General features: G+C 43.9%; 1 protein-coding gene across 12 annotated transcripts in view; it reads right to left on the bottom strand.

Annotated features, from left to right (window-relative positions):
* The window catches only part of LOC147017666 (teneurin-3-like), a 420,926-nt gene that overhangs the window by 39,178 nt on the left and 361,181 nt on the right, over positions 1-20,567 (bottom strand). For 11 of the 12 annotated variants that reach the window (XM_085847416.1, XM_085847409.1, XM_085847415.1 and 8 more), the window contains 4 exons: positions 20,202-20,349; positions 12,637-12,886; positions 11,221-11,241; positions 637-872 (listed from right to left, as the gene is read on the bottom strand). In XM_085847416.1, the coding sequence (XP_085703542.1) occupies positions 637-872; positions 11,221-11,241; positions 12,637-12,886; positions 20,202-20,349 (655 nt within the window). The remainder of the gene's footprint in view (positions 1-636; positions 873-11,220; positions 11,242-12,636; positions 12,887-20,201; positions 20,350-20,567) is intronic. The other variant, XM_085847417.1, reaches the window with a different exon arrangement.

Consider the following 20,567-nt stretch of genomic DNA (forward strand, 5'->3'; position numbering starts at 1 on the left):
CGGTCAAGATGGTGTGTCATATTTTGTTCAAGTACTGCTCAACGGAAGGGTTTCAAAAAGTGCCAAAAAGACGATTGATGTTCTGTTCGACAATGTTCAAGTACCTGATTCGATTGAAACAAAACAAAGATTTTTAAAGCTCGTATAAATATTTTTTCTTCAATTTACCACCACTGCTGCAGCGTCTTTTACGCCACCTTATTTAACGCGTTACATTAGTTCTTCGTGCCTGTTGTTTGTGTCCTTTATGACATTCTTAAAAACAATAAGTTTCCTGTTTGGGATGATTTTCACTTTTGTTTGATTGCCAGGCAGGAGGACAGAGTTTAAAAAACAACACATCACCTCACTCCTCTGTGCACGTGCGCGATCGGGACGAGATCTCGTACATTGTACCAAGTTCAGAGCCAAAGTACTGCTCAACTCAGATTCGTTTCGTGCTCTCCAATGTTGAAAATATAAACAATGAATTGAAATGAAGTTGTTCCTCGATAAAAGACTGACGTCTTTAGACAGACAGACAGACAGACAGACAGACAGACAGACAGAGTGAACCGACTGCTTAACCCCGCTTCTCACTTCGGACCTTTTATCATGCATCACCTCAATAATTGAATGTGATGGTGGTGTCCTTACCACGTGGGTGTGTGAGAGATGCGTTGACTGCTGGGCCACCATCACCACATCGCTTGTCGTCATTCGGAAGACATGACTCACCGGTTCCTGCCACTACATCCCCGTTACTAATGAGTTCAACCGCAGCTCCAGTGAGGGAGCGTACGCGGTACACCTTGCGGGTACCAGCATCCGAGACCAAAAGCGAGCCCCGCAGAGGGTCTATAGCCAAGTAGTAGCGATGCGATGGGTTTATACTGTACACATCACACACAAATCATGTCACGACTCAAAAACTCACCAAGAAATCTGAAAAGCAACTGCTGGTTCATGTGACACAATGTAACGAGTAAATTCACAGCTCTCAAGGTTACAGTGGGCTGGCAGGATGACTTGAGGTAGGCACACATGCCTCTAAGCTGTCTATAGCCTGGGTTTGAATCCAGACCCAGCCATAATCTGTCATCCCAGTGTTTCATAAGCAGGGTGATTCATCAATGCGTGTGCCATCCCTCAGGTGGACATGAAGCAGGCGTCCAGTCTACCGACGGTTGGTGGGCGTTAACGATCCCATCATGTTATTTTGCGAAGAGTAGGTGAGCTGTTTATCGCTGGCACCATGAACAAATTCCAAATTCCTGCCCTAACCTCGCGTTCTCCCTGTCCCAAGGGAATGAAGTGCGAAAGGGTCAACTCCTCAAGGGATAGCTACACCCTTTAGCTGGGCATGCGGATTAGTAGTTGTAAAGGTTACACATGTAAGAACACAAAAGGAGAAAGCTTCTGAGATTACAAAAAAACTTACATTAACACTCAGTCTTTGACGGCCACTGTCGCTTCACGTTCAGGCAAGATGTTTACCGTTATAGAATGTTCAAAAACAGATCTCAAAACCAACCTCAAGTTCATGAGTTACCGATACTAAAAACTTTCAACACATGATATTTCAATGACACACGTCATTGTCTGCGTCGATCTGTGCAACTTCCTGGTTCAATTACTTTTCTGAGCGAGTAGACCTTAATGCAATGGAGTACAATGTATATACTCCACCAGTGTCACCTTTATGTTTACACAATAGCATGATATGCCTGGTGTTGGCTTAATGGTTAGGGTGACGGGCTTGGGATCCTATGGATCCTGAGTTCAAATCCCACTCGGCTGTAGAATGAATACCAGGTGGGGTTGACTCTGCCTGTCATCCTTCCGAGGTCGGCAAAATGAGTGCCGACTTGCTGGTGTCCTGCGTCGGAGTGGCGACTCGTCCAGGATTGTGCCCAATAGCCAAGGAGACTGCTTAGGCAGCACCAACGCTCCGCACAGAGTGTGGTCCCACTGGGTGGAGAGCATGATAAATACAACATACCGTAACTTTAACAGTGAAATAAGGAATAAATTTTGTGCCAGAATTTTTCCAATGTTCAAGCCCCGAGCAAGACAGAAAGTCATTGTGGTACAGTAAGGGGGGATTATATCGTTCCCTATGGCTACCATGCCATGGCCATGGAGAGCTTTGTCTCAGAACCCATACTGTGCTGACAGGAGCACATGTTGATTGAATGCTTCTCCATCACGATGTAGATGAAAGTTTAAGTGCTCAGTGGAGACGTTATTCTCATCATTTGACAGGAAAGTCCTGTGGGTGGCATGTTGAGCATGGCATGCTGTGCTCTGGAGATCCTGGTTAGCGTTCAATTTGATTTCCCTCGTTTCATTCTCTGGTCAGGATTGAGACGTTACCAGGGATGCGAGTCCATTTGAGGATGCGGTGATGGGGTATTTGAACATCGTCGGGTTGCTGCTGAAATAACACATCTTTGAGCTGCTGAGTTTGATTCCCGACACCACGATAAATGGTACTTCACAGGCAGGGTATTGCATCGCAAAGTGTACCATCCCTTGGTTGGGGGTTAAGCCGGGTGTCCCGCCTGCTTGCATTTATTGATAGATGGCAAATATCCTAACAGTGTATTACATGGCGGAGGTATGCGCTCTACCGAGTGCCCTTCTAGTTGGTCAAGTGATTACCAGCACGATGACCACATCTCATCTTCCCACCATCTTCAGATGAACGTCGGGGCCTCGTTAGTCGGTTCATGAAAGACTCGGGCCAAACACCTTCCATGGCTGACCCCATGAAGTGGGAACAATTGGGGCAGTAGAAGGACCAGTTGTAGTGATTATTTCTATTTGTGCTAATTGTTTATTTGAGTGTGACATTCACGTGAATTTTGTTCGCGTTCGATCATGAAGGCATGCTGGGAGTCATCAATGCGACGTGCGTGGAGTACAATATCTGTACATCGCAACATTATAGAGAACATATTATCATTTCAATTTCTGAGCACATGTAAAACATGTCATTTTGAATTGCTTCACTTTTTTTTGTTTAGCAGACAAAAGTAAAAGTATAAAAGGAAAGCATTGTTTTCCCAGCATCATGTTTTATGATCAGATTTATAGTCTTGTCCTGTCTGTCTGCGTCTGTGTCTTTTTTCGCTTTAAAAATGCCTTTCCCTGAAACCGCTTGTCCAATTGACGCAAAACTTTTAACACGGGAGGGACTCCCGATGTTTAATATTTCATTCATAACTCTGACATGGTATGGCAGCCATTTTGGATCAAATGATAAAAACAATTGGACAACTTTTTCTCCAAAACCGTTTAACGAAAAAAATTGAAATTTGGCATACGTCATCAACTCTCCATGGGGTATACAGGGTGATAACGACGACGTCATTGGTGAAGTGGTATTCCAGCCATAATTGGTTAAATTGAAATCCTTATCCGAAAAATCTGATACTTCATATATATCTGATGTACGACCCGATGTGGGTGAGGTCACGTGGTCTGGCAGCCATATTGGATTGAAAATAAAAACGTTTTAAAAAAAAATCTTCTCCGGAATCGCTTAACAAATGAATGTGAAACTTCAGACACACGAGAAACGAGTCATGGGGAATATAGTTTGAAATGTTTTTCATATTCACCTTCATTGACTCAATTTAGCCTCAATGTGCACACCTAATAATAAATAACCATTCCTTTTACGTGCAGCGAGGTACATCGGGCTGCCGAGGGAGTTCCATTTGGCTAAAGAGTACAGTCCTGGACGAGTCGCCGCAAAGACACGGGATACTTGAATGGCTTCTTACCCCAGTAAGTTGGTACTCATTTTGCTGACCTCGGAAGGATAACAGACTGAGTAATGTGTAAAAATGTGGTCGTTAATATCCTAATAATGTATGAATCTCAACTAATATATGTGTGTGTGTGTGTGTGTGTGTGTGTGTGTGTGTGTGTGTGTGTGTGTGTGTGTGTGTGTGTGTGTGTGCCATAAAGCATAGCATGAAACTGTTATGCATACTAAGGGAACACCAAGAAATGCAGGAGTCAAAATTGGATGTTAGGGTTAATTAAAACACCCCTTATGAAGATAAGTTATGGCCTTATTTAGGCCTAAGTCACATTTGCCACGGCGGCCGTGGGGTCTCCAAAATCTACGGCCACTAGCAATTATACGGCGGCCGCAGTATTTCCACCATCACACAATGTAGCAGTCACATATGTTTTTATTTTTCGGGGAGCCGCACGGCATGTTTAGAAATTGTGGAGACCGAAAACGTGGGGGTGCCGTATGGTCTTTGATTTGATGTCGCACGGTGACCTTACGGCGTCCCTGCGGCGGCCATAGAATTTTCAAGGCAGACGCAAGGTAGCCTCAAAGTGCCCGCAAGGCGACCGCAGGGGGGCCCTAAGGCGAATGTGCGGCCAGACGGACGGTAACGAATGGGTATATACACCAGTTCTTTTTTGACTGAAATAAAAATATAACAGTTCGGAATATACCAGTACGTGGTGCCCCCAGAATCTGAATTGAATTCGTTCCAGGAGGCTGTTTGGATTGCAAAAAGTTTGATTCCCAAACTATTTTCCCAATAAGAAATAATGGAGTGAATTAATCGGTTCCTGGACCCCAAGAACACCCACTTTCAAGACACTTTCAACTGAAATTCCCCATGTTTAAGGTAAAATAAGATGAGTCAATGACCTTCGGTGGCGGTGTATTGTATGTAAACTGGTACAATCACCAATCCAAAGGTCCACACAGGCTCGAGCTCCGTCCTGGGTTCCGATCGCTTGCGCACTCTGCGAGCGCTGCCCCCAGGGCAGCTCAAACATGATGCCCCCAGAACCACAATCACTTTCATCAAACGCATCGGGCTGAGGTAATCATGGATATTCCAAATTACAACCGGTTTTTCTGTGAAATTAAATCCTTGCCCGACAGTCCGTCACGTCACGTGATCGGATTGCTTTTTGTTATTAATTAAAACACAAGATGAGTAAAAAAAAAAAAAACAGCACAAATCAAGGTGAAAACACGAGGTAAAGTAGTGATCGACACACGAGAGATGCTTTCACGAGGACTTCCACCGACGAACTGGATTAACAAAGCACGAAGATGCGGCTTGAACAGGTGGGGGAGACACGTGAACAAACATGAACGCCACGTTGTGTTCGGTTTTTTTAAAATGTATTAGGTTTTTAGGGCAAAATTCATTTTTCATTGATAAGAGACTACGGCAGCCGCACGAATAACGTAAGCCCACCGTACGCCCTACGTACGGTCGACGTGGAACACATCTACGTCACAGCTACGGCATGTCGAATTGCTACGGCCAACGTTGAAATGAAAAAAGTTATAACTCCGCGTTATAATTCCACGGCGACCCCTACGGCCTGTAAAAGATAGCCAAACGGCGTAGGGCCACCCTGAGGCCACCGCAGAAACTCTGCGGCCGCCGCACGTTTCTGTCAATTCAGAGGGCGTACGGCCGCCGTATCCTCGCGGTAGAGCAAATGTGACTTAGGCCTTAATTATATCCTTCATCAAGCGGTTCTCGGCCACCTTGCTTTCTGGGGTCGTAAGGTGTATCCTGGGATACCTTGCTGGGGTCTGAAGCTGCCATGTTTTGTGGTCTGCTTAGCCATGCCTTGACTTGGAACAGGCCGCAGAGATTTCTTAACGAAAAAGTTTTTTTTCTTCACTTTCCTCACTCATATTATCGATACCTACGAATCGCTGGGTACATTGCAATGTTTAGAAACAACCGGAGACACCAGCGTTCGTGGCCTTATAACCTCGAGAATCTCTTCAACTAAGCCGAATTACAAAATGTAAGCTCCAGAATTGAACTTGGCAGCAGTTCCGACTCATTAAAAAGTGTTCATTTGTCTAATTAGGACATTGCTTGGGCGTTTCCAGGTGCATGGGTTTATATCACCAATCGGTGATCGCTTGCCAAGCCAGGCGTTCCGTTGGAGTGCTTGCTTGAGTGCTGAAGCCACTTGGCGAGCGTTCACCAAGCTGCTTAGTTCTTCATTTCAAAACCACTAGAATTAAGACCCGTTGCTTCGCTGATGGAAATACCAATCTTTGCGTAATTGCAAAATTTTTTTTTTTAAAAAGCAATAAAAATTAATTTGCACCCTTTATAAAAATTGTCCGAATAAGTTATTGAATATCAGTTGCTTTTTCGTATCCCTTTCTCACTTGTTACAAGTAGAGTGACCTGCTTTGTGATGCTTTAAAAGGCAGTGTATAATCAGTGTTTTCTGAATCTAATCGATATGAGAAACGAGATTGAATGAGACTCAGATTACTATAAGTGAAGAAAAAGATGAGAAGGAAGATTTTCCACCCGATTTTATACAGAACACCGCAGTTAAAAAGAAAACGTTGCTGTTTGGGCGCATTTTATCAACCCAGTAATGCCCTGGTACGCTGCCGACACTTGCCCTTATGATGCCTTCCCTTGCCCTTACACTGCCTTCCATTCCCCTTTTGCTACCTTCCCCTCCCCTCACCCTGCCTTCCCCTCCCCTCACCCTGCCTTATTCCCTTCCCCTCACCCTGCCTTCCCCTACCTCACTTTCCCACCCTCCCCCCTCCTCCTCATCTCTATCCCTCTGTTAAGGGGACTAGTTAGGACTAACGGTTTAGTTTTGAATTTAAAACAGCTTCCCCAAGGTGTAGTATGTATGAATCAGATTTGGAGTGAGCCGGAGGGGTGCAAAGGTCGCTACATGCGCGAGCATGCAGACAGGCAGGCCTTTGCCAGGTAGATATCATGGGATTTAAATGCTCCCACCCAGTATTATTATATATAGAACACGGCGGTTAAAAGGAAAATGTTGCTGTTTGGGCGTATTTATTGCCCTTCCTGTCCCCTCGCACTGCCTTCCCTTCTCCCACCCATTCTCACTCTCCCTCCCTCCTCGCTCCCCCAACCCTCCTCTCCCTTTACCCCTCCACATCCTCATTCTCCCTCCCCCTCTCTTTCCCCTCTTTTCTCCCCTGTCTTGGTATTCCCATCAGCGAAGCGACGGGTGGTATTTGTTAGTAATTAATCAAGATGTGTGGATAATGGCAATGGATATGACGTAATGGGGTGCACGCATGATACGGGTATTTGAGCCATAATAGTGGTGTGTTCAGTTACTCCACAGTCACATTTGCTCTACGGCTAGGATACGGCGGCCGTACCCCCCCTGAATTGACAGAAACGTGCGGCGGCCGCAGAGTTTCTGAGGTGGCCTCAGGGTGGCCCTACGCCGTATGGCTATCTTTTACAGGCCGTAGGGGTCTCTGTGGAATTACAGCGCGGAGTTATAACTTTTTTCATTTCTAGGTTGGCCATAGCAATTCGACAAGCCGTAGCCATTCTTCGTAGATGTGTTCCACTTCGACCGTACGTAGGGCGTACGGTGGGCTTGCGTTATTCGTGCGGCTGCCGTAGGCTCTTATCAATGAAAAATGAATTTTGCCAACCCCCCAAAAAATTACGGCGGCCGCACTATTTCCACGGTCGCCGTAGGGTCGTCCTAAGCGTCCCAGTGTTCAACGTACGGTGGCCTTGCAGTCTGTGTGATGACCTGCGGGCAAAGCAGGGTTGACGCACAGTTCCCCTACGCCCGCCGTGCGTCCTACGTAGGCCTCCGTGGCAGTCTGCGTCGACCGTGCGTCCACCGTGCGCTACCGCTAGAGATCAGGGTAGGTGTTTGCCACACACATCATCACATTTCACCAGCAGCTCAGACCAGACACATCACCATGCCTCCAAAGAAGCGATCAACCAAGGACAAGGGAAATCAGGTAATTTCACTCTCGATGCACCCGCCTCAGCTGCATGCGCAGGTACCCCAGCCTCTGCCGTTGAGGAACAACCAGCGCCATCTGTATATAACCTGGTCCACAATCTATATGACAGATATGAGATATGATATACATATGAAAAAGAACTGGTATATATACCCACTCGTTACTGTCCGTCTGGCCGCACATTCGCCTTAGGGCCCCCTGCGGTCGCCTTGCGGGCACCTTGAGGCTACCTTGCGTCTGCCTTGAAAATTCTATGGCCGCCGCAGAGACGCCCTAAGGTCACCGTGCGACATCAAATCAAAGACCGTACGGCACCCCCACGTTTTCAGTCTCCACAATTTCTAAATACCCCGTGCGGCTCCCCGAAAAATTAAAACATATGTGACTGCTACATTGTGTGACCGTGGAAATACTGTGGCCGCCCTATAATTGCTAGTGGCCGTAGATCTTTTTAGACCCTCCGGCCGCCGAGCCAAATGTGACTGAAGCATTAATGATGGTATTTTTGCTCAGAAGGAGCACACGAGGAGAGACTATGTTCTCCACCAGTGCCGTTCACGTTTTCTTTTGACTGTTTATTAAGATTTATGTCGGGATAATAATTGTGATGCTTCTGAAAAGCAGAATTTTTTTTAGTCTTCCTCTTTTTCTTCTCCCAAATTCAGCACAAGGCTGCGGGGTAGTATCATTCGCTGAGGGTGTGGTTGTGCTGCTGATGTAACGCTCTCTGCTGGTCCAGGCAGGAACTTGGAATTTGTTTTAGGGTGCCGGCGATAGCTTGCCGACTCAAATTTTAGTGATTGCTATTAATGAATGATCAGTGGTTTGTGTAGTTAATGACAAGTGGTGTTAATTAATGATGCACACAAGGAAATCAGACACAGGTGAAGGCGGCCATTCAGCCCATAATGCCTGCACCGCATCAACACAACAACAATTTATCAACACAAGATCAAAAGAAGAAAATGCAAAATGTTAAAAAAATTTTAAATAAAGTTATTTAAAAAAAGTTTTTGTCTTTTTTTATTTGATATATATATATATATATATATATATATATATATATATATATATATATATATATATATATATATATATATATATATATATATATATATATATTTTTTCTTTCGGCTGCTCCCGTTAGGGGTCGCCACAGCGGATCATCCGTATTATCCGCATAGTGATTTGGCACATGTTTTACGCCGGATGCCCTTCCTGACGCAACCCTGGTCGCCTTTTACGACACAGGGATATGGTACACCTATTTTAACCGGGGTATACACCGGCCCAGTATACTGGTACTCATTTCGCCGACCTCGGAAGGATGACAGGCTGAGTCAACCCCCTGGTGTATTAATCCAGTGGCCCAACGGGCTTTGGACTCAGGACCTTTTGGATCTCAAGCCGCTGCCCTAACCACTGCGCCAACACCAGGCTTCATATATATATATATATATATATATATATATATATATATATATATATATATATATATATATATATATATATATATATACATATATATATATATATTTCTTCAGGGGAGAGGGCATGGGTTTGGGTTAAAAATACACATCAACCACACAACACCCCTTGATGAGACCCCCCCCCCCCAAATCACTCCGTACAAACACACACAATCACCCATCAATACTCAAACTACCGAAAAGTTCGATTAACATCCCCATACCCCTCCATCTCCATAACTTCCAGGTACCTATCTAATTCTAATTTAAACTTATCTCCTGTTTCTGGTGCCACCACCTTTCCAGGGAGGCCATTCGATGCATTAATTACTCTGAGTGAAAGTGAAACCTTACTACCATCTTAATTCTCCTCTTCTTTACTCTCAGGTATGGCCTGTGGTCCTATCACTGTCCACTCTGTTGAATAATTAATCTGCACTGATTTTATCTCTACCTTTCATTATCTTAAACATCTCTATCATATCTCCTCATAACCACCTCCTTTCCAGTGTATAAAACATTGTCTCCTTTAACCGCTCCTTGTAGCTGAGTCTAGTTCGGCCCAGAATCAATGTAGTCGCCATGTGCTGAACCCTCTCTGTGGCATCTATCTCCTTCCAGAACTGTGGTGACCAAAACTGCACACAATATTCTAGATGTGGCCCTCACTAAATTCCTGTACAATGTTAACACCACTTCTTGTTATTTATAAATTATCCCCCTCCGAATACAACCGAAAACCCTCTTTGGTTTACCTGTAGCTGCCTGGCATTGTGCTACCTGTTTACCTCCCATATCTATTACCACCCCCAGATCCTTCTCCTGTGCGACACACTCCAAAATCACCCCTTGCATCCTGTGATCTCTCTTTTCATTGTTCTTTCCCATCCCCAACACCTTACACTTGCTCAGGTTAAATTCCATCTGCCAATCTTTTGCCCAATCTATACAAGTATCAATGCTTTCCTGTATCTGATCACCACCCCCTAAGCTATCCACTTTACCTCCAAGCTTTGTGTCATCCGCAAATTTGGAAAACTTACTCTTTACCCTATTATCCAAATCGTTGATGTACATAATGAATAGTAATGGTCCGAGTACTGATCCCTGAGGTACCCCACTACTTACATCCTCCCAGCAAGACATCCTCCCACTCACAGCCACTCATTGCTTCCTACCACGAAGCCAGTTTGTAATCCAATTATCTACCTGACCAGCCACTCCACAAGCCCTCACTGTGGCTAACAACCTCTGATGTGGTACCTTATCAAATGCCTTCTTAAAGTCCAGATATACAATGTCCACTGCCTTTTCCTCATCCACCCAATCACACACTAAAGAACTATAAAAGATTTGTTAAACAGGAACTACCTTTAGTAAACCCATGCTGACTACCTTTAATTAGTTTGTATTTATTTAAATGGTTCCTCATCTGGTCCTCAATTGATGCCTTCAACACCTTCCCCACAAACGAAGTCAAACTAACAGGTCAACACTTTCCCAAAATAGTTTGACAAGCATTAATGAATGATAATACCGAATGATAATAATGAATGATAATACTGAATTATAATACTGAATGATAATCATGAATGATAAGCGGTTTGCATTTCTGGGTTGTTTGATTTTCCTTGTGTTCTCAACTTAATATTTTTCATCACTTACACTGAAACGGATAATCTGAAACTTTTACTTGAACTGCTGCACTATTATACGGGGTTGGATTATCGAGGGTATCTTGCTCCATTTTCCTAACAGAGGAATCTTTCCCGACCTGACTCTCGTTCATGTTGAACCCGAAACAACCTCCCCCCCCCCTAAAGGTATCATGCATCCAACACACATATGTTGACATCCAACAAGAATGGCAGGAGACCACGATAGGGGTAAAATAGCATATACAGTCGTTTCACATCTTACGCCTTGTATTCGAGAAGGATTGAGAATATTTTGAGGTACATGAGTGCTTACCTGTGTCTTAGGTCTTTATTCCTGAAAGCAACATGAAAGAAATACAGAGAACAAAAACAAAACAACAAAAAAAACAAAAAAAAAACAAACAAGAGTCACATAAAAGTCGATGTGAGACAGCAATATGATGCTTCAGCACCAGTTTATTAGATTTATTGTTAACTTCCCTGATCAGTATGATGTAAGTGCTAGAAATGAGTAAACAGTAACAGTCTGAGATGCAACATGAACGTTTGCCATTTCCGCTCTCCAATCTCATAACATATCAAGATGATTTCCTCGTGAAATTACAGCTGGGACTGCCCATGGTGGTAATTTAATCCTCCATAGTCAAGTGGCTGAATATTATATAAATATCTTCGATGCTCAACTCATCATTTCATTCTGACTCGTGATGATATACTTGTTCATCCGTGCACCCCCTATTTACAGATCTTTGTCACGTCCGCCACCGAAAGTGGACGGAGGTTATATTTTCACCGTTTGTCTGTGAGCACGATATCTCAAAAGGTTATGGATGGATTTGAACGAAATTTTGCGGACGTGTTGCGTGTGTGACGTTCAATGTTGGTGAGGATCTGGATTCGGATCCAGATGGGAGAATTTTTTGATTTTTCAAGCTCGTTCTTTACCACCGAGAGATAGGGCCAAAAACGATATATAGCTTCAAAAAAAAATCATCATCTAACAAAAGTTCATGACGGATTATGACAAAACGAGGTGGACGAGTTGGTCAGATGAGAAGAACAAGCCGATTAGATTTCGCTTCACGTCGGGACCTGATCCGGCCTTTCAACGGGATACAAATCGTAAACGGTTCAGCCTGGCGGACGTATCCGCTCGACGGAGTGCCGTTGTAGTTATACATCTTTTCACAGTATTATTGTTTGATTAGTGACCCAATGTGGTATTACGAAGCAAGGAACCGGAAGGAGAAGTTAGCAGCAACCTGAACCGATTCAGGAAAGACGAACAGCCTCATGCCAAGCCACGAGCCTTGACTACGTATCCCCCCCCCAAAAAAAACCTGAGTTCAAATATCCTAAACGAAAAATGTTCGTTTAACTCAGCAACTGCACAATCTGTAGATACCGAGTTATCAATTTATTATTTGTTTGTTTACCGTTTCTTTCAGTTCACCGTGGATTAAAGAGCTTGGATCGCAAAGCCCCGCCTTCTCTTCCTCTACCTTCTATCATGGTTGATACAATTGCTGAATAAGGCACGGCTTCACCTATCATTTGATCCCTCCTAAGATAGGCCATTCCCCTTTACTCCCAGCATTTCCATTTGCAAACATTCATAATACATAAATTTAACAGTTGGGTTAAAAAAAACCTCACGACATTACTCATTTATATTCATTAATAAACATCAGAGCATAACATTTGGTAATTTTCAAGGAAGAACCAATACCTTAACTCATAGATGCTCGTGACGTTTTTGGATGGAAAGATCCGCCGGACAAAGTTGAAATCTCCAACATATACACTGCCATCAGCCCCGCAAGCCAAGGCGACAGGAGCCAGTAGTTTGTTGCCTTCAGCGACGCCATTGCAGCTTGGGCAAGATATGCTGCGTCGACGGCCATTGCCCATCACGCTGACAATCACAGGCGGCAGCTGGGATATGTACATGCTCTCTCCGCTCCCCTTGTGAACCGTCCCTACACATATACATTGCTTCAGTAAAATGAAATATATTTGCTGAACTCTTACATCAAGATTTTTTTTTTTTTTTACAAAGGTTTCCACATTTTTAGCGGCATCTGCGAGATTCAATTAAGATGGTGAACGAGAAAGTCATTTGTCCCCTTGAAATTTGTAAATAATAGGTCTAAGCGATCGCAACATTACATGTATGCCATCTCCTTACTTATCGATATGTCTGGTAGATATCGTGTTTCTCACGCTATTTGTTTCGTTTCAACAATTACAACTAGAGAGAAGTCGATGGCACGCCATCAGCAAAGGCCCACGTTTCCCGTGTGAAGCAATGTTGAAAGATGGCAAAAAGTTCTGCCAGGAATTACGCAATATTAAATATTGAGGTCATTTCCCCCCCCCCCCCCCATTTTGATCCCTGTGACCTCAAGTCACCACCCTCTGGGGCATGAACCGAGGTTCAAATCCCAAAAAATCGTAACATATTTCATGCATCCTCCCCAATGTTGATCGCATGTACAAAGTTTCATCAAAAAACTTCTGCAAAATTGCATTTTTGGTATTTAACCCTTTGACCTCGCCCTGGGGGTAGGGAGTGCTGGGTAAAAAAATGATGCTGCTCTCGCACCTTCTTACCATGTGGTGTTCATAACTACCAAGTTTGGTGAATTTCTAAACAATCGTTTAGGAGGAGATACGTTGACGGTCGGACAGACAGACGGACGGACAGACGGACGGAGTGTTTTTTCAAAAAGCATGGCGATAATAATGGCACCAAGGTAGCACAGGTATGGCAGAAAGTTTCATTAAACAAGACACAGAAATTCCTATTAAATTCATGGAGATGTGGAAGACGAATGCACATGCAATCCATCAAGAAACATTTCAAAGAAATAAAAACAAATCACCAGGTAAGAGGAAGACATTTTTCATCCAATGAGGAGGTTAAAACAGCCGCGTCAACCACCTTAAGTATGCTCGTGGGGGAAGTCCTCCGTGTTCGGATTAAAAAGTTGGTTGGTTGGTTAATCTCTGGATGACGTACGCTTTAAGGTAGAAGATTATGTCGAATAAAATGACATGAATAAAGTTGGTCAGTGGAACTGTCTGTTGCGTCGGTGAAGTGACGGATCGTTTGTGATGACTCTCGTACGGGTTTGCTCACCGAGTATGCAAAAACATACATGGACTGTGATTTTATGGCTTCTGTTAAAAAAAAAAAAAAAAAAATGGAATTTGTTTTCCCAAAACCATCCCAGGAAAGTAAAAAAAGAATGAATTTTTCTATTTATATATTTATAACATCTTTACAACCACAAATAAATGAATGAAGACTTCATGTTTTTTGTTTTTTTTAGTACTTTTAAGATCGGACTTGCGCTGTAAACACGTCGGGTGAAAGAAGAACGATGTATTCTTAAACTTGTGTGGGAATCAATCGTATCAATTATAATTCGCCGTCTTTGTTTTTTTTTTCCAGAAAACACACCTGAGCACAAAGGCTCTTCGCTCTGTGTGCGCAACATCGTGTCCAATAATACATCGATGACAGATCGGGCCTTTCAATCTCACACATTTATTCTGCGTTTATAAAACCATGAGGCTGTGCCATAGACAGCCAGAAATCAGTTCTTTTGTTTGAGTTGTCAGCCAATTAAATCGGCATCACATTCACAACTACTCCCTCACTCGATTCAATCCCATTCTTCCCTCCAGGTCTTCAAAACAGCTGTTCACCACCACCTCTTATCATCCCCCATCCAAATCCTTAATCTTTTCTACCCCCGTTAATCCACTCCAAAATTTTCCTGCTTTCCTTCCTGAAAGTCCCTGAAATGTGCATCTTGTATTCCCCATGTTCCCCGTCCCATCCCTCTCCCTTCCACAGATCTCCTAATGTCTCTGTTCCCCTCTGTTTTGACCTTCCCACTCCCACCCCTCTCGTCTCATGCCCCCCTTGCTGTGCGTTGTGTGTTAGCTCTCACACGAGCCTCGACAAGGTATACAAAAAAAAAATAGAACGGCACTCGGTAGAGCATATACCTCCGCCCAGCTGAACAGTTTACGTTTTGTATCCCGCTGATAGGCCGGATGTACATCCAGACCTGAACCAAAATCGAATGGACTTGTTCTTTTCACTTACCCATCTCATCCACCAGGTCTTGTCACAATCCGTCCACAATGTTTTGAGATATCGTGCTATCTATCGTTTTTGGTCCGATCTCTCAATGGTGAATAATCACTTTGAAAATTAAATAATCCTCGTATCCAGATCCGGATTCAGATCTTCACCGACATCGAATCAATTAGTCCTTACCACACACCCAACCCGTCCACCAAGTTTCGTCCGAATCCGTACACAACTTTTTTGAGATATCGTGCTATATATCGGTTTAGGCCGATCTCTCAATGGTGAATAATCACTTTTAAAACTATCAGATCCCGATCGGGATCTTTACCAAAATCTAAATCCATCAAATCCATCTAAATCCATCAAAGCCTAAAATCCATCAAAACTTGCTATGAAGTTACAATCTCTCCCTGGCGTTTACATGACATATGCTCACCTTCCATCTCCCCTTATTAGAAATAACACCACAGTGAACTCTACTCGTGATAAGGCAAAATGTCCGCACCGTCTTTGCTTGATGTGTCCGATGCTCTGGAGAAACCTCTTTTATCCCTCCACAGATGACTCCGCATTACCCTGAGCAAGTTCCACCTCACACCGACAGGCCACGAGCAGCAACGGCTTTCCCTCTCTGTTGACCCAGAAAGGATCAGATACTGGTCTGACACTTGGAACACATCTTTTAATCCGGGCAAATCTTGAATTCTTACCCTCTCTCTTTGGAAGGAAGGTCAATGAAACAAACCCACCAATCTGATGCCTTCGACCGTCCATCACCGCACTTTAGACGAGCCGACATTTTGTGTACAGAACCGCCGCCTCCAATTCCACTACCACCGTCACTGGACTCGATTCGTTGTTTTTTTTACTGAACAAAGTTGAGAAGCTGCTGTCTCACCTTACCTCTCCTTCAAGCCTGGATGGCATCACGACCCAAGTTCTCAAACCTTGTTCACTTCAACCGGCACCTTTTCCGTCTGCAATCTTCAACAGCTCCTTTACAATGGACCGTCCCTCCTGGGAAGGTGGAAATCATCACCCATCCAAAGCAAGATTGCCAAGGCCGATTCTCCAAACGTAGATTGGGTCAGCCTGCTTCCACTTGCAAGCAAGGCTTTGGAACCCATAGTACTAATTTGCCGCCGAGATGAATTTGTTTCTCTTTTCAAACTGTCTGATCACCAATCGTCGGCATGGCTTGGCATGCTGCTCATTAAGGAGCAAACGATTAATTACACGTGGAAATATGGCAGAATGTTATACAACTCCCCCATGTGCATTGCCTCCCTGCATCATGCAGTCACACTCTACCCACCTGTGCTTTAAGATCGCTGCTGTTACCTATCGCCTCGCATCTTCTTCCATTCATTACTCACAATCTCTTTTTCTCTCGCAAACCCTCCTCCCAATATCTGACTCATTCCATCAGACCCTGTTGGAATGTATGTCCAGTATCGCTCGCTTTGTTTGCGACCGTCTTGATGTGTTGTTTGTGACACTTTTATCTTCTATTGTTTTTCTATTGTTTTCCCATGAGCCTTGAATCTGTATATATGAAAAAGTTGCACCTCTCATACTACTACTACTATTACTACTACTACTACGACGACGACTACATCGACTCAGCCCAAAAGGGCCCGCTTCGGGCATGATGATGGACTCCCCACTCCTCCCTCTCCCTCATCAGTGTGTTCAGTTCAGACATTAGCCGCGCCACCGTCTTCCAGGAGCGTGTTGACCATAGTCTCGGGAGGGCGCCCAGGGTTCTACCTCCCATGTGATGACTAGGCTGGCAGGTAACTCAGGGTGGCGTAAACAGTGCCCCGCTAGTTGCAGTCTTATCGCCTCGATTTTAGTGGTGAGCATCGGTCGGTCGTCATAGAGCTCGACGTTCATCATGTGCTGTTGCCAACCGACGTCAAGAGCCATCCGGAGCATTCGTGTATAGCAACCATCGAATGACTTCAGCATGGTCTTGGTGAGTGTTCACGTTTCGCATCCTTACGTGAGAATGGACTCTATGGCAGCGATGAAGATCTTCTTTTTGAGCCCTCCAGTTCGGTACGACCTCCAGATCTTCTTCACGTCATTCATACTCCTCCATGCCAGCACCTTCCATACATTTATGTCCTTCTCCGAACTCATCATTCTTGATCCGAGGTACTTGAAGTCGAAGACTTTCTTGATGGTGTCATTCTTTACGGTCTTGAGAGTACCTTCGTCGCAGATGAACGTCATGTACTCTGTCTTTTTATCATTTAGGTGAAGGCCAACTTTAATTCACTCAGTTTCCACTCTTGTCAGTAGCTGCTGTGCTTCCTCCATCTGGTCACAGAGCAGGGCTATGTCATCTGCAAAATCCAGATCTGTGAGCGTAACCGGTCCGACCCTTTTAATTCGTCCTGGTTTTATGGTGAAACCAAGCTTCACATGATCTTTGGTAGCTTGACGTAGAACATAATCGAGGACAATTATGAAGATGTCGGGTGCCAGAGTGTCTCCTTGCAACACACCAGCTCGGAGCTCGAACGCTGCTGTTTCTCCGTCCGGTGATACGACGTTCGCCATGGTCTTGGTATAGCTGGCCTCTATTGCTTTCAGTAGACGGTCAGACACTCCGTAAGCTCTCAGGATCTTCAGCATTTTACCTCGGTGAATTGAGTCAAACCCCATGCACGCATATTCGGTTTGTACCTCTGGGGTGTTGTGCATTACAGGATGATAACCTTGTAGTTTTGAACACGTCAGTGTAATATTTAAGATTTAGCAAGTACTTAAACCCTCTAAAAAATAAAAAAATTAATTGACCGGGAGTATTATTAGGAGGTGCATGTCTTTTGTAATCACTTAAAAGCCAATCTACGGTGGAGATTTTAATTTTTAATGGCCTGCTTTGAAAAACGTCGATATGGGACTTTCGAAATGGCGTTAGCCGCCCCAGAATGCTCAGTGCACATGCACGGAAACCCAGGACGTCGCGATCTCTGGGGCATCGTAAACTATACCGTGTGTGTGTGTGTGTGTGTGTGTGTGTGTGTGTGTGTGTGTGTGTGTGTGTGTGTGTGTGTGTGTGTGTGTGTGTGTGTGTGTGAGATAAGGATTGTTACCTAAAATGGCTCACAAAGTTTCTGAAAGATGTCGAAAATACTTGGAAAAGTACCTGGGAGAAAGGACTGTGCCTCTGCACAACAAAAGAGTCAGAGAACATTCTCAGCTCACCGAACGGGAAGCTGTTCGTCGTGCAAACTCCCGACCAGGTGGGCCGGTGGGCCGAGGCCCGAGTGGAGGGGCGTTTGCTGCACAAACCCCCGACGGACCGAAACCAATCGTCATGAAACTTTACCAAGTTGTGGAGGTAAACTGAGAAGTCCATTGATTTTTGAGGTCAAAGGTCATATTGAAGTCAAATTTCTAAAATCGTCATTTTTTAAAATCCGATTCACTTGAAAGTTGAACAGGATTTGCATATTGTGTCAGTCAAATGGGAAACCAACTATTTGAGGTGAAAAGGTCAAAGGTCAACTTCTAAAATCATCAATTTCAATCTGAAAAATAATCAATTTTCATCCGATTGACTTTGACTGAGATTGTAAATGTTAATTTAAATGAAATGGACACCATGATGTATCCATGGCAACATTTGGAGAGGTGGGGGGGGGGGTGGATTCTGCAAGTGTCGTGCTCTGCACGACAACTTTTTCTTGTTTGTGTACAGGATATCTCAAAAAGTTGTGGACGATCCGGATGAAATTTTGTGGACAGGTTGGGTGTGTGACAACGACAAACTGATAAGATTTTGTTGAAGATCCGGATCCAGATCAGGCTACTAGAATTTTCAAAGTGCTTCTTCACCATTTCGAGATAGGGCCAAAAACGATATATAACACGATATCTCAAAAAGTTGTAGACGGATTCGGACGAAACTTAGTGGACAGCTTGGGTGTGTCTCAAGGACGAATTGATTCGATTTTAGTGAAAATCTGAATCCGGTTCTAGATACGAGAATTATTTAATTTTTAAAGTGATTCTTCACCATTGAGAGATAGGGCCAAATACGATATAGTACTGTATAGCATGATATTTCAAAAATGTATTGGGCCCGATATGTTCTCGTGGATCAGGCATTGTGTGGCAGAGGTATGCGCCCTACCGAGTGACCTTGTAGTTTTGTTTGTTTCTGGGACTGCAAGGGGAATTATATAAGATTTTTTCATTTCTTGTTAATCGAGAACGTAGTGAGCTTCATACCAAACGCGTGCACATGAGAGAATAGGAAACAACAACAACAACACAATTCCCTGGCAATTTGGAATCTGTATCGTCGGCTATGACCCTTTTGCTTCCGGTTTTTTCTCATTGGGAATGATGCGTCCCGGGAGATAAAGGCATCGTCGGAGACATGAAAGACCTAAATATCAGACATGGTGTATATTTCCTCCACTGATTTTAATAAAGATATCTCCTGCATCATCAAAAATTAATTTTTAATCATAATTTACATTATTTGATTGCTGATCCCGATTCCAGGCCGAAGTAACCGGAAATTGCAGCATTGAATGTAAGAAGAATTCTATGTTCGCTTCTCGGCTTTGCCTATTCCATATTAGGTGAAGCATCAGTGTGTGTGTGTGTGTGTGTGTGTGTGTGTGTGTGTGTGTGTGTGTGTGTGTGTGTGTGTGTGTGTGTGTTGGTTATTATCTCCATATGTGGATTTCAGAAGGTGGAACGGAGCCCTCCCAAGTCTCAAAGAATCTACCTCCGTGTGTTATTCACGGCCGATGCTCGCTTGTATGAATCCGACACCTTCCAATCAAGAATATTTCTCATATTTCCATGAGTCTGATTTGCATTCAGGAATAAAACAATTATGGTTAACCATCTCGAAATTTCCACTCCATCGTCGAAATGCTGAAAAAAAAAATTGTTCAAAGAAGATTTGAATCAGATTTCGTCCTCACAACGGCAGGTTAAAAGTGCCAGTCGAGCTGAACCGAGTCAGAGTAAACACACAGTGAATGCACAAAAGGCCTCGTTTAGCATTCGTACATAATTTTGAAAGTCCTGCATTGACAGCATAAAAACAACACAGGCACGTGATATGTGACACGGGTAGAACATTTTCACAGGATTAAGAAAATGTCACGTGATGCTCGATAGTCTTAAGATGAAAAGTTATAAGTGCTGACCACTGCCTGTGTCCAATACGTGATGCTCGTTCAAACTCCATCCTCCAAGGCTGGCACCATCAGGCTGACGGCCGAGTAGCGTGGCTATTCGTCGCTCCCACAGCACCATGTCCGGGCATGATTCGTACTCGTATCCTACAGATATCAACTGCAGCACAAATCACAGCCATGACTTCACTCGTAAAAAAATACACTCCCATGAGTCAGATTTTAATGTTATAAATCACCCAAATAACCTTCTCTCACCGAAGAAACCACCGATAAATTACATATATTAAAAAAAAGGTGAAAAGGTGAATATATAGCAGGGAAAGACAAGGAAAAAGATGGACCGTAAGGTTAGGAAGTAGTATATGTTTGAAACGG

This window comes from Eptatretus burgeri, chromosome 11, assembly GCF_056783735.1.
Source record: "Eptatretus burgeri isolate ZD-2024b chromosome 11, Ebu_testis_v1, whole genome shotgun sequence".
Lineage (NCBI taxonomy): Eukaryota > Metazoa > Chordata > Myxini > Myxiniformes > Myxinidae > Eptatretus > Eptatretus burgeri.